General features: G+C 46.7%; 1 protein-coding gene across 3 annotated transcripts in view; it reads right to left on the bottom strand.

The window, feature by feature from the left end:
- The window catches only part of SRRM3 (serine/arginine repetitive matrix 3), a 672,576-nt gene that overhangs the window by 299,589 nt on the left and 346,939 nt on the right, over positions 1 to 26,048 (bottom strand). For 2 of the 3 annotated variants that reach the window (XM_069614948.1, XM_069614949.1), the window contains exon 6: positions 22,059 to 22,193. The exons of the other annotated variant lie outside the window; for it this stretch is intronic. In XM_069614948.1, the coding sequence (XP_069471049.1) occupies positions 22,059 to 22,193 (135 nt within the window). The remainder of the gene's footprint in view (positions 1 to 22,058; positions 22,194 to 26,048) is intronic. 3 annotated transcript variants of the gene reach the window in all.

Genomic DNA, 26,048 nt, shown 5'->3' with positions numbered 1-26,048 from the left:
TGTTTCCCAGTTTTTCAGTTTTTTACAAATTTACTCTCCATGATATTCCGTTTTTGCCTTAAAAATAATTCTTTGGTTACGAAGGTCCAAACCTCAGTTTAATTAGTTTTTTTTTGGTGTGGTGAGTTCAAATCAATGCTCTCCAGAAAGTTTCCAACTGCAATCAACGGTTTTCTATTTAGCCCATCCATCAAATAGGCCCACCAGTAATCTTCATCCAGCGTGCAGACATTTCAGTTTAAGTGAGCTAGATGAGTTTTCCTGTTAGAGGCAAGTGCAGGGCACTTAGGGATAAGATACTTCAGGTTTTCAATTGAATGTGTGTCTGTACAAAAATGACAGGAGTTTGCATCTGTCTTTTCCCAGATTCCCAGGATTTCGTTTGTTTTTAAGGTGTTTAACCTTGCTCTCAGGAAAATAGAACATATTTGGAAATTTGAATAGATAGCTGATGGGCTCATTCAGTTTTTGGGCAAAAGGTGGTAAGTGTGTGATACACTTATAGCTCAAGGCCCTGTCCAAGGTGTTACACCAACCTGTTTTCTTAAGTTTCCTGGCGGTTTTTGTTGGATTTGTCCCGAACATCCTATTTCTCCCAGGATTGCCTGATTTTTGTTCGTCCAATTTGTCAACATTTTGTTGGACCTTTTCTCCATTTCTTCATGGATAAGTACAAAGATTTTATCTTTGGAAGATCGTATTTTTCTGTATAACATTAGGCCGTTGAGATCCACATGTCCCTTAAGAGATGTGAGACTTAACTCTCTTCTGATCAGAGCCACCGGAGTAGGTGGAGAAAGGCGTAACAGTTTCCTCCATAAGGAGCCTTCCAGCTTATTCCAGATGTTGCCAGGAATCGTCGACATTGCTCCTGCCCCATAAGTAAGTGCAGGGACCACTTAGCTTTATAGAGTGTAATTGCCGCTTTAAGTGAGAAGCGTCCAAACTTTTTGTCCATCAATATAGTTTGGTTAGTAAAGCCTTTGTTTTTAAGGATCAAGGTTTCTTGCATCGGCAGTTCACGTGGTTGATTACTGAAGGTGACTCCCATGTATCTAAAGGATTTGTTTTTTTCGAGCCGCTCTTTTGCTAGAAACCATGCTCCTGGGTCTTTTCATCTCTTGGGTTTGTCTAGACACATTACTTGTCTGTGTTGATCTCCAAGTCATTGGTCTTGAGGTATTCGTCCAGGTTGTCCAGCTTTCTTTGTAACCCGATCTTCGCTTGATCGATTAAGAAGATGTCATCCGCATATATCAACCCGCTAACTTTTTCAGAGCCTAAGGAGGGTGGAAAAGCTTTGACCTTTTTTTCTGTATGCTGGTAATCGCCTGTGTAAGCATTATACAGTGCCAGTGCCAGAGGGCATCCTTGCTTGACTCTGCAATAGGTGTGGATGTTTATTGAGAGTAATTTGGCTCTGTTAAGGCGAACTCTCATCGAGGTCTGCGAGTATAGTTCTTTAATTGGCGCTAGCAGGAATTTTGGACAATTCCAGTTATGAAGCTTCCTCCACAGTTTTTCTCTGTTCACTTTGTCAAATGCTTTTGACAAATCGATAAAAGCAAGAAATAGACGAGGTGAGCCTTCCAGTACTTTCGCCTTAAGAATGCTGAGAGTGAATATGTTGGCAATTGTTCTGAGGTTTTTTGTAAAACCTGTTTGAAAAGGATCTGATCCTTCTGAAGATGATACCCATGCTTGAGTTGTCCAAGAGGAAGGACTCAAAACGTTTCCCGATGCTATCAAGCAAAGCGATAGGACGGTAATTATTTGGGTCACTTCTGTCCCCTGATTTGTATAGCGGTACCACATTTGCAGTTTTCCAAGAAAGAGGAATTGATCTTGATGATGAGCAGGATTCCAATATTTCAGCTATCAACAAGACCAAGGACCTGGATTATGCTTCAAGTCCATATTTGACAATCTGTCCGGTCCTGGGGCACGAGATGATTTGAGCTTTTTGATTTTTTCTGCGATGTTACTTCTGTCTAATTCTATGTCCCATTTGTCAGTATCCTCAATGGTTGCTGATAATAGTTGAGGGAAAGTGCCAAAAAGATTTTCAAAGTGCGTAACCTAGGTCTTTTCGGTCACGCTGCTTGTTAACGAATCTTGGTTTGTTTCTCCTCTGGATGAGATTAAGGACCAGAAGGCTTTTGTTTTGTTCCGCTGAGCATTCTTAACATCGACTCAGAGTCATCTTGATACAGTTGTATGTTGTATCCTTTAAACCAGTTTTCATAATGCTTGGTGGCCGTCTCTGCTTTTTGGAAATTGGCTGAAGAGGGGAGCCGAGTTACTTTTCTTTTGGCTCGTCTCATGGTAAGTCTCTTTTCCTTCAGGATCTGGGTGTTGTAATGCTGAGTTTTTATTGGTGCTTTACCCCCCATTTTCGGCACTTGATAGGATAGAAGAAGGGGGCAGTAGTCTATACATGAAGGAGCCTCTTTTTGCGTTTCAAACTTCTTGGCTTGACACTAGCGCTCGGATATGTCGGTGATAGCTGTAACTTTCAACCGTAGGTGAGTACACTTGATGTTAGACTCAATGTTGGTCAACATTGATGGACGAGGAGGGTGGCTAGTAATGGTAGTAGATTTCCAAGTTGTTATCAAAAGATTGTGGTCGCTGTGCATGGTACGAATTATCCTGAAGAGAGAAACCTTGGTTAGGAGATCTTGAGAAACGTATATATGATCTAGAGTTGCCTGACGACCTGCTAACTCCCAAGTTGGGATGACCAGTTCAGAGGGTTTGCTTAAAGAATGTAAGTTGTGCATGTCATAGGCATACATGACTGTCGCCCATTTATTTCCTCTGATTATGGCTTCTGGAATTTTTGGTCCTTTATTTTTCTTTTCTGAGGTTACATTTTTGGACGATGTGATTTCATGTCCTTTCATGGTGATTTTAGAAATCAAGTCCCTGCATATAATCGTGTTGTCTGTTATATGGTCACTTCTCGCCTTGTCTAGAATTTCTTTGATCTTAGGTATGAATGACTCTGCAGGAAGTTCTTTTGGATGTCAATAAATATTTATCACAAGGTATGTGGCTCCTTTCTGTGAGTTAGCAATGGGTTGCGCTGGAGACTGTCTGATAAGAGTGGCCAATATGTGAGGCTCGTTTGTAAGTACTTTCTGTAATTGGAGATCGCTGCCTATTCAAATTGCTCTGAGTAGGCCAGCTCTTGGTCTTCCTGCTGGCCCTTGCAAAGCTGGAGAAAAGGCAATCTTAAAACCGTTGATCGAAGGCTTGTTTATCATCCAAACTTCTTGGAGACAAAGGATGTCCAAAAGACCCAAGGTTAATATCAGAGGAGTTTGCCAAGTGTGAAAAACCTCAGATGTTCCAGGAGCCTAAGGACAGACGGATGGCGTCATCCAATATGAGGGGGGCTGGGATGTTGGAATCTCCTGAGCCAGCTGCTAATTACAAAAATCTGGGTTTTATTGCCAGGGCACCTGGTAGCCACGCCCAGCTTTTCAGTTCTTGTTCTATACAGGTCTGTTTCAGAGCATTCATGTCAGATGAGGACAAAGGCAGTGAATATGGCAAGGGAAATGTGCACACATTCACACAGTGAATAGCTTTTAGTCAAATAATGTATACTAAACCAAGACTCATGTATACTAAAACCCAGGAGTGTAAATAGAGTTTGACAACAATACAAATATATAAAAAAAGGGATGTGGGGTAAGTACTTAGAAGCTCCTTATGACTGCAAGGAAAGTCGGCAAGCTCCTTACCCACAATTGGTGTTACAGGTACTGACAGCGCTAAGCCCACGTAGAGGGGAAGCAACGACAGGATCTGTGAGCTAACACTCTTGATGGTATTGGAAAAGGGAACTAAAAAACAGTACTCACGAGGGCGAGAAATACCTCTTGAATGTCAGCAAGCCCACGAACCCTGCTGATCAAACAGGGACCAAGAAAAGCTATAACAACAATGGGAGGATAACAAAATAAATAAGACTCAAGGCAAGGGGCAAGTAGTAATAGTGATTACAGAATAGTGAGCAAAACATAGGCATTCACAACAGCACATCACACCTAATAATCAATGGGAAATAAATGCAGAAGTGCAAGGGAAAACATGGAATGGATTCCGAGAGAAAGTAAGGAACAGGAGCAGGGAAAACAAAATTACAAAGGCAAACTTTCCCCACCCATCCAAGGAAAACGACAGGAAGCTAAATCTAAAGAGGAAAGACTAAGGCATCAAGGTTTACAGCAGCAAAGGACAAAGTCAAAGAAATATAGAACACAGACAGACTGGGCTGCATCAAAAGGGAAAGCATTGAGAAATGCTGCCTGCATACAGAGGAAGACAGAAAGGGAATCTAGGAAGCAGAATTCAATTAAGCACATACATTTCGAAATCCAGGGATAAGGAACAAGGAATAGAAATTTGGAACTAGGCACAAAGCTAAGATTCAGGAACAAGGGACCAGTCACAAACAGGAACACTGCATCAATGACCAGCGCTGGAATGAAGCAAAGTTAGGCTTTTAAAGCTGCTTAACGAGCACACGCCTCAGGTGTGCTGCTTGCTGCACCTGCAGCCACAGGTGTTGCCTATCCTCCACCCGGCCTTGTCCTCCAAGGTTGGAGATGAAGCTGTGGGCCAGGCTTTCTGGGAAGCATAGTCATTTGACTAAAGCAGCATACTGGCTGCCAAAAACCTGGAATGGATCCAGAAGGGAAGTAGCTTGGAAAATAAGGATTTAGCGCTCCTAATTCATCATAGCACTGTAGCATAAGGTTCGGAAGAAAAGTCCAGTAGGGAATAAACCGCAAAACATGCCGTCAAGTGGTGGGAATGGGAGCGAAGGGAACGTATCATGACAGTTCATGGAATCCATGTATCTCTGTTGTTTTGGTTTGTCCTGTTTAATCGTTATGTTCCAGTTCTTTTGTGGTACTGCCGGGACCCGTTCATTTTCCAATGAGTTAGTATCTGCTTGGCTTCTTTGGTCTCTCAAAGGTGTCGTCTGGTTGCTCTTAATACCTTGCGATACACTATGCAGTTGTATGTATGCAATTAGGGTCAGTTGATCTTTTGATGTATCGTTGAGGGCTTCATAGAGCTTTGTAAAAGGAGCCAAAGCAATTGTCAGAGTTGACATGATAGAGAAAAGGTCTGTTCTTTTAGAAGGACTTGAGGGGCCAGTTTCATTCACATTTTCGTTGGATCTTAAGAATTTCCTCAGAGTTTTTGTGGTTCCGGGAAAGGTTTGAGATTTGCAATTTGCAGTTTGCCGTCGGCTTGCTTAATCTTGAGGAATCAGAGGTATTGGAAAGCCTGCAGACCAGATTCTTAAGATGGTTGGGTTCGGACACTTGAAGATGTCAAACCTCTCCTCTCGCGGTAGAATATGTTTAGAAGGAGTGTTGATCTCGTCAGGAGTTGTGATCACATGTGCGCTTTCTAACATCTTTGATTTAAAGTTTCCCGTTTGAATTGCATGGACTGAGGGAGTCTTTGTATCTACTTGGCCTGACAGGTTTAGCACAGACTTAGAGTGAGATGGTAACGCCTGACCACGAACGGGGCTTCTCCTTCCTTTGGGGACCAGGGCTTAATGTACCATGTTTTCAGGAATGCTATTTTTCTCAATGATTCCTTTTCATCCTCCAGTTTGTGTAAAGAACCCGAATGAAGAGGGGTTCCAAAGTCAGAATCAGAAGTCAGCTCATGACGCGTTCCTTCCAATAAGTCTGCATCTTTTCTATAGTCTTGGTTTTCCTTTTTTTTCGAGACAAAGAATTCTGAGAGTGTTTCTGTAGTAAGGGCCCCAGGTCAAAAGAGAGAGAAAAGAGAGGAGTGGTCAGTGATTTTTTTCCTTTCATTTTTTTGTATATTGGCGGTTGTGGGTTAGTACAGTGATTTTTTAAATGTTTCCTTTGAGATCTTTCCACTTTCGGTAGAGATGCACAAAATAGACCTTGTGGAATTAGCCGTTGTTGGCGTCGAGAATCTCTCCTTTTCGTTGATAGCGTTTAAAGCAGTGATCTGAGAGTCATTAGTGATAGGTGTCTCGATTTCTTCGTCGGAGAGTTCTATAGTGGAGAATGAATAGTTGACGATTTCCAATTCCTTGTCGCTTTTGTATTTATTTGGAGGACTAAGTAAATCAGCCTGAGCGTAGACAGGGTGAATGTCAATTTTTGTTGTCCCTGTTGAAATGGGGATAATCCCCTGACCCTCTGTTGGATTTCCAAAGGGTCTTTCATACCGATTATGCCCGGGCTTTTAGCTACTGCCCCCGCCCCCCTGTGCCATTGGCAAAGTGCATGGGACTAGATACTGGAGGCATCCTACTAACTGTTCCTTCCCCCTGGTCTTGATTTTGCTTTTGGTCCAGCGTCGCCCCATGAGTCCTTTGAGGGGTGAAATCAATGTCCAGATGAGTCGGGGTGCTGCCGGGTACCAATTGCTCCAAGCTCACCAGCGAAGCGGTTTTCCTCGAGTTCCCATTCCGAAGCTCCTCCTCGTCCTCCGGCGCCAGACCAGCGTCAGCGATGCCTCTCGTCGCCTCCGCGGCAGGCTGCAGGCAAGGGGAAAGGCAACGGTTGGATCGGAGGGCCCCCAATGACAGGGCAGCGAGCGACGGAACAGGGCAGGCAATCTTCTCGGCAGCCGATCCATACGTCAGGGAGACGATTTCTGGTAAGGAATCCTCTCGATTGCAGGAGGTGATATCGATCGTCCTAATGATGGGATGTTTGCGATTGCTAGAGGGAGGTGATAGTTCCTTTTTCTCCCTGTCGTCTGCACGCTTAGGATATGTGGTCACTTTGAGGGACTTTAGAAGTGGAAGAGCTAAGCCTTTAGACATAGGTAGGGTCAGACTTTGATCCTCTGCCCTTGGCACAATGACTGTGGTATTTGCAAGCGAGATGCAGCCAAGGTCTGTTTTGGCTGTTTTGGCTGTAATGGTGATTGTGGCTGATACGCCAAACGGGTCCTTACACTGCTGGACTTTATTTTCTGATTTTGCTGATGCCTCTTTCTGGTGATGAAGCGATTTCTGTGGGCTGCGGCGTTCCAAGCCGCTATCTTCACTGCGCGTCCGTTGGCTTCTCAGCCAGTGGCCTTCCTCGCCCCGAAATAGGAAACTCACCTTTTTCTACAAGAAGATGGGCAGTAAATAGTCTTAATTCTTGATTTTAAAAGCAATGCTTTCTCTCATGGAATGCAGATCTGGTGAACATAACTATAACATAACTATAAGCTTAAAACTGATGGGTACTTAATTCGTGGCCTTCTGGCTATCTTGGACTAAATGCACATTGGCCCATGCCAGTAACCACGATGGTGAGATATCATGGGAGCTGTATTCTAAAACATGTGGAGGTCCTGTGAATGTCATGAGTATTAGCAATAAATAACATTACCTGAGCTACTCGAATGGTAGGGTTCATGGTATGTAGGGCATTCATGGTCTGTAGTTGTCATTTAAAGCATCAAATCCACAATACCTTTCCTCTGCCCAATAATGCCAGAATATCAAAAAAAACTTCCCACAATCATCCTACAATCATTCCCACCCTGAAGGTAACAGCATGCGCCCAAGGTAAGGGCCCAGTCACAGCAAGGGTTCCTTAATGAGGGTGGCGGGCCGTTACCTACTGGGCGGGCCTGCCACTGAGGGGCATATCGCCATTAGCACCCATGTAGAGCCGTACACGAAGAGGGATCCATACAACATTGAAGAGGGACTGCCTGGCTGACAGCACTGTGCAGCATCAGGCGCTAGAGAAATTAGCACCCATGTAGGAAGCTACACGGATGGGGAAAAAAAACCTTAGCTGAGTTCCCGGCCGGTTGCGAAGGCAGCTTCTCAGCCGTGGGGAGGCTCGGAGCGGGGATGGCCCCGCATCGAGCCTCCTCATTGGCTGAGGGGCTGCCACGGGATATTACTTTAGTGTGCTATTTATGTGCAGTGTTTATGTACAGTACAATAAGGGTATGTCTCAAAAGGATGGCATTTCAGGAGAGAGGACACCTGCTGACAACCTATGTGTGGAGGGTATAACAAAGACCCATATATTATGCCGGATGAAGAGGCTGGGGTAGTCATTGTGTTTAGAGTTCTGGATGTAGAGCAGAGAGGAGCTAAATGTGGGATTCCTCATGTGCCCAGACACTCACCAGCCTTGATAGAAACACCCACTTACAGAGACCTATGGGAAACCAGGATAGGGGAACAGGTAACCCGGGGGTGAGGGGATAATGGAAAGGGAAAGGACAAGTACAAAGGATCTCATGCCAAAATGAACGGTAGCTATCTGTTAGCCAAGGGGGTGGGTACAATATAGTAGGGAGGAAAAAGCAAGGCCTATCCCTGCATAACCCTTTTCCCATGAGTAGGTCCCCTTAAACTTATAATCTCCCTTATAAAAAAAGACGTGCCCTCTCTCTCCCTGGATTCCCCAAAACCTTTAGGGATTAGCCCATCCCTTAGTTTTAACAACCCCACATTGTGTGGCCAACTACCTTACTAATAATGAGCCACTGCAGTAAGACCCGATTTCCCATAAACCCAGTCCCTTACAAAGTCTGGTGTATGTGCAGTGCCCCCTAAAAGAACAGGTGTCTGAAATGAAGCAGAACAGGGAACTCATTTTCAGTATTTGTTTGTTGCATGTATCATGTGCAGGAAATGTAAGCAAAGATACCAGTACCCTTATGGGACTCCTCCCCACCACCCTATTTCAAGAAAACTAGTATTCACTAGTGGTTTGATGTGCAAAAGACTGCTACGGGTCTTTCTGTACTATCTTGTGAGTATGCAGGTTGGTCGCTTTCTGGTAAGCAAGAGCCCTGGAGCCACCAACAGGCAGCCGTGGAGAAGGAGACTGGCAGCACCAAATTCCAGAACAGCATTAAATCTAAGATGGCGGACAACCCTCTTGAGGGTTTGGTATATAGAGATGTGCCAGGGCATGTAGACTAATCAGAAACATTGATAAATGACACTGTGCAATCAGAAAGTCAATCCCCACGCTCAGCATCTGCTGGCTCACAGCTGAGCATGATTTGGCATTTGCGTGCTCCACAGGCATGCCCACACTCCTATTTAAAGAGCATTCATCCAGTGGCAGGTGTGGGTGTTGGAAGGAGGAAACTGGTAGGAGGCGACATCGTAGGTGGCGAGAAGGCAAAAGTAAAAGAACTGAGAAGAGAGCGGCAACACCTTCAGAGGAGATTGAAAGAGGGGGAAAGTAAGTGCATGAGATGGACAGAGGAAATATCTTAGATGGAAAGGGGAGAAGAATAGGAAAGAGGAAGCAAGAGCAGAGCAAGGAGAGAAGGTCAGAACCCCCCACAAAGAGAAAACTGGGACAGAGGAAGTGAAGTGGGAGGGGGATAGATTTAATGAAGCCAGGAATGCTAATCAGCATAGGCCCCAGTACAGGAGGGGGCCAACAGAGTATTGTGGAAGGAGGGGTGCAAAAGAAAAGAGGTGAGGGGCGCCGGTCATTGTGGGGAAACGAGGAGGAAAGCAGAGATAAGACATATAGAAAAACCAGGAGTTTGAGAAAGAGTCTAGAAGGATCCTGCAGGGAGGCATCTGATCACCCACAGTCAGCAGCGACTGTGGAAGAGTCAAACGGCAGCTAACCAGGGATTGTGATCAACAAGATCTGACCAAACCTTCCCCAGGTGTAGTAGGTAGAAGGGACCAGCTACAAACTTAGCATTGTCTCCGAAATGAAGACAGATGAAAGGATCAAACAAGCCACAAAAGTAGTGTTGGGGACACTTAAAACCCCAGCGACTGTGAGTAACTCTCATTTTATTGCTAGAAGGCAAAGTCAAACAGAAATGTAGGTACGAATGACAAACTGGAGTCCTTAAGCATGCTGGAAATGCTCCCTTTTGAAAACTTTGAGAACCCCCTTAATCCTTTACCTAGTCCCTTCCGGATTCTGGGCTCATTTATGTTGTGAAAAACATCTTTGTGCACCCGACTTTGTCAGCCTTTAGGTGACTGTTGATTCCGTGAATGTGATAGAGGCATCTTCAAGAATGACCCAAGACCCCTAGTTATCTTTGTAAGGGTAATTGACACCGCTTTCTTCAAGAAGAACATTGTCTGTTTGGATTTTGTGGCCCATGTGAAAAGGCTTTAAACCCATGACACCTAAAATCTATGGATATTGATGGACAACAACTCAAAAGCCTTACTTTGCTGAGATATTTATGGAGCTCTATCTGCTGGATTGGGTTAGGAGCACCTCTCAGTCGGAGTACGTACATCTGATCGAAAAGGACTGGACACTGTCACGTTGACGTCTCCACGGCAACAGGGGGCGGGAGGACAAGGGAGGAAAGGGAAGTGACGCAGGGGGAGCGGGACAGGGAGCAGTTTGAGTTGTAATTAAAATAAAGTGGACGTGTTCATGCAGAGCTCCGTGTTGGCCTCATCATTGCTGCGCCACTGCTTTCTCAGGGCGAGCCTGACCACAACAATGGCGGAGAGGGCGGCAGTGCAAGCGGAGCAACTCTCGTAGGAGAGCACTGCAGTACGCCCACAGTGACCACGCGAACGAGGAGTGGAGCGCTCGCAGGCACGGGCCCGCCCAGCTGGTGCATTTCGTGATACGCAGCCCGGGCCGCGGTGGTGATCACCCGCGAGGAGGAGCAGCGGCAGCGAAGGTAGGCACATCAACACGTGCCCTCCGCAAAGGAGCGAGCCTCCCCCCACAGCATCCGGCCATTAAGCACACGGCTCACGTGTTCCCACAGAGGGGAGAGCACTCGTGATTACAGGTCCCCGAGGAGAAAGGGAACGGCGCACACAGTGCACATGTTGTCACGGAGGGGAGAGACCCTCATGTCTACAGGCCTGCAAGGGAAGAGGAAGCCGCACGGCACGTGCACTCTGCAGGCCAGGGGAAACCTGTCAGTGGACAGTAACAAGTGCCCGAGACAAAAGGGCTACAGCACGCGGTGCTGCGGAAAACCCCAGAAGGGGCTATAGACAATCTGATGGTGCTCGTGCCACGTCTGGCAGCCATCCAACGTTACTAAGAGGTGGAACCACTCCCTGAAGGGGGGGAGACAGCACTAAGGACCTTCGGTGCTCATCACACCTAACGGATGGTGCTCGTGCCCCAGCGGTGGCCATCCAGCTACAGGAGCAACCAGCACCACAGACATTCAGTAAGTGACCACTCTACCAAGCATAATGCCGGGCCAAGATGATGGACAAGGAGCACAAACCCAAGGAATTGGACCCCCAGCACCAGTGGCTCCAACACCAGATCACGTGCCATATCAACTACCGCACACACTGGCAGCCCAAATGCCGGGAGCATTCGACATGACGGACACTAGCAATATGGCTCCCAGGTGGACCAAATGGATCAGGGACTTTGATCTGTACATGGGAGCCACAGGGCCGGTCGCCGACGCAAGGCAAGTGTGCCTCCTAAAATTGGCCGTTGGATCTGCCACGCATGACATAATCGACAAAATGCCCCCGGACTCCATAGACACGATCCAGGACCTCAAAGATGCGCTAGCAGCATACTTTGCGCTGCATTCCAGTGTAGACTATGAAAGACACCTTCACAGCACCAAACAGGCCAAAGGGGAAACCATGGACGCATATGTAATGCGACTACGCACCAAGCTAAAACACTGCGACTTCGCAAACTACTCAAACACCAAAGCCCTGAGGTCACAGATCATCTCAGGATGCAAATCCCAAGTCTTCCACGGGAAGCTACTTCAAAAATCCTGCACGCTGGAGGAAATCCTAGCGCTAGCAAGAGTCGAGAGGGCCATTGACTCCCAAGTGGAGAGTTTTGGCAAAACTAATGCAGGAGAAAACCTAAACAGACTACAAATGGAGGAGAAAACGGAAGAACTCTTCTGTTACAAATGTGGATTCGAGTACCCGCACGAGGGAACATGCCCTGCAGTGCAACAACGGTGCACCTCCTGTGGCGAAGAAGGACACTTCAAGGCCGTAGGTAGACTGTTCCGAGATCGAGGGAGAGACCAACCCAAAGACAACCCTTCTCGCCCGAGAAGCCGGTACGGGGGGGTCGTCAAATAACAACCCAGCCCCAAGTACCCCAACCACCCAGAATCAACCCACAGGCGACCAGCGAGACAGAGGCGCTGGAGACGACCGGCAGAGGAGGAGAGAAAGAAGAAGGTTCATAATGCGCACAAGACCCAAGCGCAGATCAAGACGCCACGTGCGATACCTGGTGGAACAGTCCCCCACAGACTCTGACCCCAGCTCATCAGGAAGTGACCAAAAGAAAAAGGCGTACATTTACGCTCTGGGCAACCCCACTGCGACAGCGCACAGCCCAACACTCATCATCAAACTGCAAGAGAGACCAACAGAGTTTCTTATAGACACAGGAGCCACTGTCAACGTGGTAAGTGAAAAAGTCTACACTGACCTCCCTCAGAAACCCAAGCTACATCCAGCAACGGTGGACATATATACGTACGGAGCAAAAACACCCCTAAAATGTCTGGGACAATTCAGCGGGCTCTGTCGCTGCAAAGGACATGAAATGAGGATACTGATACATGTTCTGGCCATGGAGACAGACAGCGGCTGCGTCCTGAGCTTTAAGGTGGCCGCCAACATGGGCTTGATACATATTCATTACAACATAAATACATAGACCCGGTCAAAATGATAAACAATCTATACCCCAAAATATTCAAAGGGATTGGCAAACTTAGAAACAGGCAAATTAAGCTCCATGTGGACAACTCCATACGCCCAGTAGCCCAACCATACCGTGGGATCCCAGTCAACATTCAAAAGGAAGTTGAGGATGAGCTCCAGAAACTACTGGAACAAGATATCTTCGAAAGGGCCACAGGACCCACCACGTGGGTATCCCTGATCATCACAGTTCCCAAAATGGGATCTGAGGCCATAAGACTGTGCGTAGACATGCAACACTCGAATCAAGCCATCCGAAGGGAGAGATGCCCCGCGCCCCGCATCACAGACATGATTCATCTACTGAATGGGGCGAAGGTCTTTTCCAAGCTTGACCTACAAAAGGGGTACCACCAGCTAGTACTACACCTCGAGAGCAGGAACATAACAACCTTCATCACTCACGTCGGCCTTTTCAGGTATAAAAGACTGAGCTTTGGGGTGTCCTCGGCGGCGGAAACATTCCAGGCCGAAGTCCATAATATCATTAAGCACATTCCCAATTGCCTCAACTGTTCGTACGACATACTGGTATTCGGAACAGACATGAACAAGCACGATGAGACCCTAATGAAAGTATGCAAAGCCTTGCACAATGCCAATCTCACCTTGAACAGAGACAAGTGTGAATTCCGCAAAAACACACTCAAATTCTTTGGACACGTCTTCTCGGAGTCAGGAATGACTCCTGACCCGGATAAGGTAGCAGCACTAAATGACACCTGCGCCCCAACCAATGTGTCAGAACTTCGGTCCTTCCTGGGCCTGGCCAGTTATTGCAGTCAAAACATCCGGGATTTTGCATCAGTCAGCGAGCCGGTAAGGCAGTTAACGCATCAGGATGTGAGAATCGACTAGACTAGCGACTGTCAAAAGGCATTCGAACTAATGAGAGAGAGGGTTGCAAAAGCGGAAAACATGTCATACTATGACCCCAGCAGGAAGACCGAGCTAACGGTCGACGCCAGTCCCGTGGGTCTGGGACCCATCCTAGCGCAACTCGACCCAAAGGACCCCACGCAAAAACACATAGTGGCCTATGCCAGTCGCAGCCTGTCCACCACCAAATTAGCATATTCTCAAGCAGAGAAGGAAGGGCTCGCCGTCGTATGGGCGTGTTAGCATTTCCACCTGTTTCTATTTGGGAAACCGTTCCAGATTGTCACAAACCACCAGGCCCTACTAGTTCTGTACGGCAATCCCCAAGCCAAAAGGCCCCCGCAAATTGCCTGATGAGGTTTGAGACTACAGGACTATGCGTTTGATATCATCCACAGGCCGGGGAAAGGCGAAAATCCGGCAGACTTCCTGTCCAGGAGACCATGGGAGGAGAGTGTACCAGAACCGTCAGTGGCCAACAGGTACCTAAGGCACCTCATCCACCAGACCGCACCAGAGGGAATCAATATGGAGGCGCACACCAGAGAGACCGAGAGTGACTTGGCCTGTCGCATCATCTGCGAAGGACTGCAGTCTGGACTCTGGCGAAGGACAAAGGAAAGGGGGAGAGCCGCAGGAGGCAAGGTGCGAGAGGATGTAGAAAGGCTGTTACAAGTGAAAGACGAGCTTGCGGAGTCGGAAGATCACCTGCTCCTAAAAGACTGCAAACTAGTGATTCCCGAAGCCGTGAGAAATAAAGTCATCGAGCTAGCCCATGAGACCCATAGGGGCATAGTATCCACCAAACGCATGCTCCATCAAAAGGTATGGTTTCCCCACATGGACACCTTAGTAGAAGCAGTGTTGAAAGCGTGCCCCACATGCTGCCTCATCACGCCAAATCGTCACCCAGAACCACTGCTCATGTCAGAGCTTCCACAGAGAATATGGGAGGCAGTTGTGGCCGAATTCTTTGGACCTATTGAAGGAGGAAAATACGTCCTGGCCGTGATGGATGAATACTCATGGTATCCTGATGTTCGGCTAATATCATCAACCGCAGCCCACCATGTCATCCCCGCCCTAGACCACATGTTCTCGGCCTATGGAGTACCTAAAGTGCTTAAAATGGACAATGGACCCCCGTTTTGCGGACATCAGTTTGCCCAATTCGCAGAATACCTTGGATTCCATCAAAGGAAGATCACTCCCCTGTGGCCCCAAGCCAATGGGATGATTGAGCGAATTATGGCTAACCTGAAGCGAGCCCTACAGATCGCACAGCTAACAGGACAGCATTACGAACAGGTACTAAACCAATTTATACGAGACTATAGAGGGACACCCCATAGCACCACAGGAAAGACCCCAGCTGAACTAATGTTTGGACGGAACACACAAACGCGCATTCCACAGGCCGAAGCCATCAGCCCACCTCCGGCTCTGGACCAGGAGGTACGAGAACGAGATGAAGTAGCGAAAGCCCAAATGAAGGAGCATGCAGACACCCGCAGGTGGGCACAGACCTCGCAAATAGATGTAGGAGACGTGGTGGAGGTCTGGCAACCGCTGACACACAAGCACACGTCAGCATTTCGTGAAGAACCCCTACTCGTCACCCAGAAGAAGGGATCCATGATCACCACCCAAGGGTCGGAGGGGTCCGTCACAAGGAACTTGTCCCACTTCAAAGAACTTCCACAGACGGGAGCCAGGCCTTTGATTGGGAGAGTACAGGCTCACTTGAATTACGAATCAGATGCTCCCTATCAAGGAGATCAGTGGGACTCGGAGGAATCAGAGCCGGACGTGGGGAAAGAAATTGCTGAAAGCGGACCATCACCAGGGCGGAGTCAGGCAAGCCCGCAGAAGGCCCTGAACAGACCTCGCCGATGGATTGAGGAAATGGACTAGAGGCCCACCAGACCGCCGCCTGTTGCGAAGAATCTGGTAATTATTTAAAAAGGGGGGAGATGTCACGTTGACGTCTCCAAGGCAACGGGGTGAACAAGGGAGGAAAGGAAAGTGACGCAGGGGGGGCAGGACAGGGGGCAGTTCGAGTTGTAATTAAAATAAAGTGGACGTGTTCATGCAGAGCTCCGTGTCGGCCTCATTATTGCTGCGCCACTGCTTTCTCAGGCCAAGCCTGGCCACAACAGACACAAATCAAGTGTTATTTGATGCATGCAAACAAACCCAAATACAATGCTGAGCTGGTGAATGACTGAGATATTTAAAAAGAATGTGGCTGCAAGACATCTGCTACAGCTGTTCTCCCTGCAAGCAACTCCGATCCCTTCATGTTTACCGGGATAGCAACTACCTAATGTAACTGTTAGAGAGTATTCTCCTCATTGGGCGAAATTCCTCTCCCACATGATTTCCCTTCTCTTCTTGTATTCCCCATCTCCTCTTGCACTTGTCCTGCATTTGCTTCTCCTTCATACCCCTTCCTGCCTTGCCTCTCCTCCTATATTTTCTGCATACTGCATGCTCAGTGTGCATACTCCCTGTTCCATTCTCTCACATTTGCCCTGCATCCATTATCCGCTCTTCCACTTGAGCAGTATATTTACTTTCAATTATCCCGTCCTGCCTCTTATCCTGCATTTCCTTCTCTCATAACACCTCTCTTCATGTTATCCCCTCCCTACCTCCCTCCTAGAGTCTTACCCCCCCCTTACTAATGTGTTGAATTATTAATGGCAGCTGCTCTGCTCCAGAGAGATTTCTCGCCCTTTAATCAAAGCACATTGAAAATCAATAATTCTGCCGCACTTTATGATCAGATCTCTCTCATTTTCGCTCCAAAGTGCAGCTTCATCCGCTGCATCCACAATAACGCTGAGTGCCAGATGAGTCCCTCATCTCGGACAGAGTTCTGCTTCATTCCCTGCATCCGCAATGGAATTGGCAAGAGAGCAGAGGGCCAGTCCCTTATTTTAGACAGAGGTCAGCTTCACATCCTGCACCTGCAATACCACAAAGGGCCAGACCAGTCCCTCTTCTCCTGCAGATCTCAGCTTCATCCACCACATCTGTAATGCCCTGGTCCCCCATAGACGTAGTGGGGGTTTGTGTGGTGGGTAGCCATCATTTGCAGATGTCGGGTGTCATCAGTGGGCAACGGCATGGCCACTCAAAAGAAACCGGGCCAGAGTTGTCTTTCCACTCCCTCTCCAACCCAGCGAGCAGCTATTTTTCACCTCACCATCCCTAGTAGAGCATTGGTACAGCGGTACACAGATACTTTGTTTTCACAAACAGGCGGTACCAGATAGGTCACCCAATTAAACCAACTCGTCCACTCCCGTGAGAAGTCCATTCATCACATGGAGGAGCCAGGCAGGACACTCCTGCCAGGGTTTGACTGAGCAGGGGCGCCGACAGGTAGCTCTTGCCAACTCACATTTTGAGAGCTGACAGTCTGGAGGGCTAGTTGCTGGGTCGGTCAGGGTAATTAGGGCGGCTGCTCTCCCCCAAAAGGTAGCCTCCTGCCCACCTCTAGAAAACAGAACTGAGGGTCAGACCCACCCCATGTCTTTGACAGACCTCAGCTTCACGTCTTGCTTCTGGGATAGCGCAGAGGGCCAGGCCAACCCATCCTCTCCGACAAAGCTCCGGCTCATCCACAGCTTCTCCAATAAAGCTGAAGGCCAGATCAGTCCCTCATCTCTGAAGAGCTCAGACATATTCCCTGCCTGTATCAGCTATACTGCTAGAGCCCGGCCAGTTCCTCATATTGACCCGACCTTAACGCCTCGCATCTGCAATAGTCTTGACGATCGGGTCAGCCCCTCAACTTCAACAAAGCTCTTCTTTGTCCCCTGCATCTTTAATAGATCAGAGAGCCAGGAGGGCCACTCATTCACTGCAGAGCTCAGCTTAATCCATAGCATTTCCAATATAGCTGGGAGCTAGTACCAGTTCTCGGATAGAGCATAGGTTAGTAACCTGCATGTGCATAATAACCAAGGGCCAGGCCAGTCCCTCATCACCCACAGATCTCAGCTTCATCCTCGAAATGTGACATAGAGCTGACGGCTAGGCTATTCCTGCATCCGGAAGAGAGCTCAATTTAGAACCATTGATTTGCACTGGAGTAAAAACCAGCCAATCAATCATGTCCAATAGAACTCAACTTTGTCCATTGTATCTTCAATAGAGCCGAGGGTCCAGCCAATATCTTATCCAGTGACACAGCTTGGAATCAGCTCTTGCTTCTCAAGTAGAGCACAAGACCGCCCCAGAAACAGAACCGAAACCCAGCCCCTGCACCTCTGTTAGAGCTCTAGTCATAAAACTTGCACCACCATTTTCAACAGAGCTCATCTCCAGCCCCTGCAAATCTTCAATAAATCTCATCTACAGCACCCTGCATTGCTCCCTGCACATCTCTGAGAGCTCAGTACCATCCAATGCATCTTCAAGAGAGCTTAGATCCTGTCCTGCATCTGCAAGAGGGGCAACAGAAGTAGGGTGCAGTCCCTGCTAGAAAAGAGTGTGCTGACCCTTGCATCTCTAAACAGCTGAGCTCTAGTAATATAGCCGAATGACATCCTCTGTATCTCAACAGATTCTCTTCTCAAACCTCTGTATCTTCAAAAGTGTCCATTTTCACTCCTGTGTCTACAACAGAGATAACTTCCAGACCAATATCTTAAAAATAACTAAGCTCCTGTCTCTATCTTCGCACAAGCCCACTCAAGTCTGTTCCTCTACAGATAGAACCAACTCCACCTTCTACATTACAAAAAGTTTAGGCCCCAGTGCCCACATTGCCAACTGAGTCCAATTTCAAATCCTCATTTTCCAACAGACCTCAGAACCAACCCTTTCTTCTCCAACAGAGCTCAGCGTGGGTCCTTGCATCCTAAAAGTGCTCCTCTACAGATCCTGCATCTCTGACAGAGCTCAGTTCCAACCTTTGCGTCTCAACAGAAATCAGTTCAAGTTCCTGCATCAACAACAGAGCTGAGATCCAGCCCTTGCATCTTCAACAGAGCTCGGCTCAAGTTCCTCCATCTCCCACAGAGCTCCCCACCAGATCCTGCATCTCTGACAGAGCCAGACTCAAGCACCTTCACCACAGATGACTGTCATCTCTTGGAACTGAGTGGAGAGCTGGCCCCTAGATTTCCACTGCAGCTGAGGTGCAGCCCCTTCATTACAACTAGAGCTCAACTTCGGCCCATCTGCTGCTCTCACCCGACACCTGCCGAGGCTTGTCTTACTCTTTGGCCCCTGCATTCCTACCAGAACTCTGCGGCAGCTCCCGGGTTCCACTGCACTCTGCTGCTCTCTTTTATTTATTAGGGTATTTATTGAGCGTGGACCTATCTTCGGAAAGCAACAGAGCGCTTTAGTCATAGAGCAAATTACACAACGAGGGAAGCAGAGATACGAGGGAATAAATCAAACGCCTGCGCTTTTACTAACTCACAGATCCCTTATGAGAAGTAACTATGATTTACTCCCAGAGAGAGATTATTCGAGTCACATAGAAGGTACTGGTAGTAACTGTGACTTATTCCTGTAAAGTGAAAAGTAAGTGATTGAATAGTCATTTTCCAGGAGTAAGTCAGTGTTACTAGTGATAACTTCTTGGAGAATCGAATGGTCTCTGCCCAGGAGAAACTCAATATTGTTACTGGTAACTTCTTTGTGAATCAGCCCTTTTATAGGGGAATAAAAGTCTCAGACGGATTATTAAAAAAGAAAAAGAACATACAGTTTCAATTTCATTCTTCCGAGAAGGAAACAACATTGAAGTCAATGGGCCCTTTTCCAGCATAAAATTGACCCTCTATTAAATTACTGCAAATGTGCTTAAACTGCTATACTCAAAGTAGTAGGCACTATACATGCACGTACAATACCCCTACTTCCCTGCCTTCTTCCCCACCATAACCCACTCAGATGAGAATGCCAGGGATTAACAATTGAAAGCAAAACTGAAAAGCTGTAAAATCTTGTATGCCAAACTGAATGCATTTTGGATCTCCTGAGCATTACTAGCATTTAAAAGTGGTGTCATGCACAGCCCAAGCAGTGTGTAAAAACCTGGCCTTCATACTAACAGCACTTTATTGCCAGCTAATGAGGCTGCTTTTTCCCAGGTCGTATCAACACTTAAGCACCTGCCTGCATGAGCCCTTTGTCCTTGCACTGAGTGTGTTTCTAGAACCTCTTGATTTCTGGATGAGCCTTGTTACCAGAACCTGCTCCTGTTCCGGTAAACTTGTGGACTTCCTGCAGTCCTATGCTCTCTGTTCTGCAGCAGTGTGCTTTCTGCCTGCAGTTCCCCTGCTCCTATGTTCCTCTGTTGCTAAACCTACAACCCTTTGCTCTCAGCCCACAGTTTACTTGTTCCCAGCCAGCAGTATCTTTCTCTCATTCCAAAGCTTCCTTGATTCTAGTCCAGAGTTGTTCTGAGGTTTTACTATAGCTTCAATTTTTCTAACCTGACGTTTAGTCCGCTGTCGCTTAATTTTAGTCCATAGTTTCCAGTGTGAATTTCTAGTCCTAGTTCTCTTGTTTTGAGCCTGCAGTGCTGTTGCTTATGCTCTCTGCCTTGAACCTCATTTACCTGGCTTCCTGTTTATTCTCTGTACATTTCTATAAAGACCGTTGTTATTGTTCTTGTCCTCACTTCCTTCACTTAGGTCATTTCTTTCTCCCGTTCCTTTTTTGCATCACTGAATTTACCATGGTGTCATATTTGTTAACAGTGTACTGTTTCCTGTTCCAGGAGGCAGTGCTGTTTTCTTGCTAGACCCATACAGTCTACTGTCTGGTGAGGATTGTTTCCTTGTTCGTGCCCACAGGTCCATTCCCACTGCCCTTTTCATGAATATTCACAATGAGGCACTCTAATAATAACTTGCTCAGAAGGATAGAGCTTCCCCTGATATTGTAGATAAACCTAACCACATTGTGTGTAGAACTACAGTGGTAATCAAACATGTTTGTCTTCGATGTATTCCCTGACTTTTCTGTTCACCACCTTTGTTGCTAGTTTATACTTACATCCTATCCTCCTGTATTTGTAGGACTCCCTTACTGTTACTTCTGTAGAATTCTCTCTTCAGCTTTGCGGTACCAGAGTGATAGGGAGGCAACGGAGGTCTTTTACAAAATTGATTATTTTTTAAATTAAAGCGTACAGGAAGAAAACATACATGAGATCAATTAAAAACGTGGCCATGGAGCAAATACTTTGACAAGGCAGAGATACAGTTTAAATTGAGCTGAATGCCACTAGAACCATGATGCAAATATTGGAGTAGGAGAACCTCCTATCACGCAACTTCCGGAGGCAGCCATTTTGGCCAACATCTTTAACAGGGAGTAAATCGCATGGATCTTGTAAATAATAATGGCGCCTTGCTTATAATTGCAGCCGATTACTTAAGAGTACAGAATACCAAGTAATCAATTGGATTCTATGTGTTTTTACCACAGGTTTTTCACTATAATGTTTTTTTACTTCCATTTTCATACACATTTCTTTGCCTGAAAATGTGAGGGGAAACGCCTCGCAGTCCCCCCTCAGGCGACCCCCCCTCTACCAATACCATATTGCCTCACTCAAACACCCACCCTGCAAACAATTGCAGTAAAATATACTGCAGCAAACAAATGTCGGTAAACGGCTGGATACCTTCAATTGCCCCTTACTGATAAATAAAAAGGGACTGTTGGGTTATCTGTAGCTGATGAAGGCTGTGGCTGAAATGACCGTGGGTTGGTGTCTTTTTTAGGAGTCAAAATGCAGTTGATTCAGGTTTCAGTGTGTTGAGATTGAAGTGATGTTGTTGATCTTCTGAAACCAGAGCCCACCTACATCAAAGGTGCAGGATGTAGTGATGGAGGGATGCAAGTGCAGCACCAAGATGTAGAGGCTGGCTAGAACAAGCCCATATCCTGGCATAAGGTCAATTGACAATAACAATATAAGACTTAAAATCTCTGATATGGAGAGGCCCCAATAGAAAGGGATCCAAATCCCTTACTCTGGCATCCTTGGGATTCCCTGGCATCACTGCTTACACTTTAGTAGCTGGTGTTTATTGTGTTTTTGTGTGCGTGGAGATGGCTAGTTCCTCCAGTGCAATTGGAAAAGGGAACATACTGTTCTCTCACTTCACTGCTGTTCTCTCAATTCATTGCTGTTCTCTCACTCCACCACTAGGCATCTTTAGATTTTGGGAACACCACACAAAGGTAGACCGACCTGGCAGAAATTGGGGAGAATCCCAGAAAATCCTGTGTTTTTTAAAGTCCTGAATGCCTGGAGCATAGTCACATGTGAGACATGCGATTGACTATGCTTCCAGTGGTCCCAGTCTTTGAAAGACTCAGCCCACTCTGGAGTATTCCTCCTTTCACTATCAGCCAGTCCCCCTCTGGAGTCACCTCATTCTGTGCCCGGCACATGCAGGGCAGCTTAGCTGCTCACCTGTAGTCCCTGTGGCCGCTGTCGTCCCAGTAGCAGTCAACGCGACAGCTGCACTCCAGCGCGCACCCTCCTCCGTATGGCGGGCACACCATGGCACAATCTTCCCCATGAGCAAAACGCGGGTCCTGGATTATGCTGGCAAAACAAGAGCAAGAGGTTTGCAAGTCACTGTGCATGTCACAATAACACTATGCCAAAGTCATGACTGCACCTGATGTTTTCTCTCACAGGCCATTATATGTATACCAGGAGACACCAACAATGGCTTGCTTGGTGAAGGGTCGAGACTAGAATGAATGGTGTGATAAGAGTGAAGGCACATATGATCATGTGCAGCATTAGGAATTTAAATGCAAGCTTTTAAAGAAAAGAAATATGAGTGAACGGTTCTACCAAGCCTTCTGAGGACACCCCGGGCATCTCCAATTCTCTTACGAATCTGTGCACACCGAATACCTACCAACTCCCAATGGCGGGGTTCACTGTGCATCTCAATGCACACTGCTGGAAATGAAAAAAATGTATTATGGATCCATCTCCCTTCTTAGGGGGTGGGGCAATGGGGAGGAGGGTGTGGGTTCAAGGGTCGTGGTCCCAGGCCTGAGCACGCAACACACTATTTCTTCATAGGACCCAAGACTGCCGATTTGCATGAAAGAAAAGAGCATTTTGGGAACATAAGCCTGCATGTCTGATAGCGATCGGGCAAAAAACTCTTTTGAGCAGCGAGTAAGGGAAGTTGGGCCCTGCTCCTTTTATTGGTAACAATACTCAACTCCAACAAAAAAATGGTTGTAAATTGCAAGACATATATACCAATTTGGAGAGCTCCTGTGAGGCTTTGGTTGTTTCTGCATTCCGTCTTGCGTGCCGAGTCCTCTGAAACAGCGGTAGCTTGCGCTGAGAGCTCGGCTTGAGGGCACATGAGGGCACATCTGGTGTTTCGTGGGCTAGACCCTGGGCTTCGGAAAGGAGCAGAGCTCCGGCAAGACAAACTTTGTTCAGCTCCACTCTGTCTTGCTCTGGCCTTTTCGTACCCTTCCCATGGGCATGCTTTGGCAATATAAACCTGTTCATAAACAAAAGGGACTCCCTAATTCACTTTGGAGCAACACCCATAGAAATATGGCAATGCTGTATGGGGATTAGCTTCCGACTCACTTTCTTTAATATGGTGGTCGTATGTTCAGCTCGTTATGTGCTGCTCTTTGTATACATCCTGTTACCAGGCTTGGGCTGGCCTATAGGGCAATAAGGTAATGCCCGAAGTGAGTGGCATCCCAGATTCTAGGATGGGCCTGTTTTTTTGACAGAATGAATCACCTTTTTGGCCAGTGGACCAGTTTTAAAAGTAAGTACACTCGTTTTAAGCTATGTTATTAAGCAAAAAAAAGTTTTCTAATGCATCCTTTTCAAAATATTTTACCAAAAGCACACCCTTGGATAGTACTCAGTCTGTTCTGGATAGTAATGAATTGTATTGTGTGATTGTGTGCCACATGTCCATTGGTGCCTGGATAGATTGTATGCCCCAGTACGACCCTGCCTGGTACTCACCTCCCGGTTCCCGTCTGAAATGTATTAATTACCCCAAAATAAAGTTATTATTATTGTCTATTGACTGCATAGGGTGGCATTTGATGCCTTGGACAGAAGCGCTGATGTTTGCAGCTCTGGTAGTATACAGTAAGCATAGGCGGCAGCAGCTGCTTCTGGCAAGATGACCTGTGTGAAGAGTTCTCAGTGGAAGTCTAGTGGAAAGCTAAGACTTGAGGCATTTTGGAGACTCAGTGAATAAGAGCACCCCATTGACATATAACGTGACGCTTTTCAAGGCCTTGTTTTTTGCGTCAGAGAGTGAGACCCCTATCACGTGCATGCTAAGCTTGTAGATTTCTTGTGCAGAGCTTAACGCCCCCTCAAGACCTCTTCAAAGTGCTGCAAATAGGGTGACCAGGTTTTCAAAATATAAACAAGACAAATGTTGTACAGTGACTGCCAGGACTACACTTCAGTCGTGTATTTGGGGGGAGGGGTGATTTAAACTGTGGTGATTTGGCTGTGACTCTAAGGATACTAAACAGAAAAGAACTGCCAAGCAGTCGCTGTGGCACAATTGGTTAGTGCATATGCCATAAACTGAAATGTCAGTGCCGACCCAGGGAATCTGGAGATGGGGTTTAATAGAATCATTTAAACATTTAGTGCCTGGAGACTGCCCATGGCTGGTAGTGGTGCGCGGTATAAATCAACATAATATAACATAACATTTATTTGGTGTCCAACAAATAGAATTCTGTGCAGATTTGTTGGTAAACCCAAAGCACTCCCACCTCCACCAGACCATCTTCCCCAAAAAAGAAATAAGGTTTTAAAAAAAAAAACACTCTTGGGACAGAGTGACCAGTTGCGGGCTATGTGGCCGTCTATTCAAACTAGCTGTAATTCTGGAAGAAATTTCATTTACACTCCTATCATTAAAGACTGGCTTTATGGTGGCCATAACTACGGCCAAGAGTTTGAGGTAAAATGGTGCTTCGATGTGCAAACATCCCTATCTAGTGATTCAGAAGGATGCTCTCTTTCTTAGGTGTGAATGGGATTTTCCTTCCTCAAGTGGTTTCTAAATTGCATGTATCCCAGGATGTGGTCCTCCTGTCTTTTTTTCCAAACCCTGCTCGCCGGAAGAGTTAGGTTGGAGTTGACTAGTCAATTGGAGGGTGGTTCTGATGCATCTAGAACAGTCTCAGGTCTTTAGGAAGTCAGACTGCCTTTTTATGACTTTTGGAGGGGCATGTCTGTGTCCGAAAATCACAGTTTCTACGGTTTGTCCATTGGCTGAGGAAAACCATTTCCATTGCATATCAGTCATGAGGTTCAAAGTCTCCTCCTTAATCCCAGGGAAGATCCACTAAAGCAGTGCCCACTTCATGGGAAGCACAACCAGTGTCTATCCAGGAAATTGCTGAGATGCCAACTGTGCAGACCCGAATACTTTGATAAAGAACTATCGCTTAAATTTGCACAGTGAGGGAGTCAGTGCTTTTGAAACTGGGGTTTTGAGTGAAGGACTCCTCTAAATTCTGATGTTCCCGAGTGATATGTTGGCAATGAATTGGTGATCGATGGTGCACATGGCATTAGTAGTCTGCGTGTTTCTTTGAGCCCATTCATCATATCAAGTTGGTACACCTCACAAGTCAGAGCTAGGATAAGGAAGAAGGATGTGGAGGTAATATGTGGGTTACTTACCAGTAATCATCATTTCCTCTAGTCCTTCTCTTCCTCAACACAGTATTTGCATCCCGCCTCTCCCGCCCGACATGGCTGAAATGGGTAACGAATAGGTTGTACTTAATTAAGGTCTGTTAGGCCATTAGGGGGTTACACCCCCAAAGAGGGGTGGGACAGGAATGGGAAAATAATTAAAATAAAAGTGGGGTTCCTTGGAAGGGATAGATGACCTCACAAGTAAGTGCTGTGACGTGGAAGAGAATGACTGAGTGTATGGTTAAGTGTTCGCAGAGCAAAGTGAGTATGGGGCTATGAAGAGTGTTTTTGGGCATGCACTCCCCTCCTTCTTTGCCCACAGTATCTGCAGACTGGCCCTTCCTGTTTGCTGGCTTTCTCCCCAATGTGTAGGTCTGGCCTCATAGACAAATGTAAAGTGAGGAGGGGTGCTGGGAGCACTGCCAGATTTGAACCTCTTCATTTCCCAGGCACATGTGGATGTTTCGTTATTTTTATAGCTCACCCCTGTTCTAACATGCAGATGGCCTGTTATAAATGGTTTGGTTCCATGTAATTTCATCCGTGGGATGACATTTAGCTGTTTTTTCCCCCGCTGATATTAAACGAAAAAACTTTTTTTTTTTTATTTTGGGGTTTCCCCCCCAAGCCTCCATACCCTTTAATTGTTTATCAATCCCGTGCACCCACACTCCATATATATCTCCATATATATATTTTTCTAACCTACCCCTCTGATTA

This window comes from Ambystoma mexicanum, chromosome 9 (genome assembly GCF_040938575.1).
Source record: "Ambystoma mexicanum isolate Mex_15411 chromosome 9, UKY_AmexF1_1, whole genome shotgun sequence".
NCBI lineage: Eukaryota > Metazoa > Chordata > Amphibia > Caudata > Ambystomatidae > Ambystoma > Ambystoma mexicanum.
The sequence above is the reverse complement of the archived record's forward strand: the minus strand, read 5'-3'. Positions and strand labels throughout refer to the sequence as shown.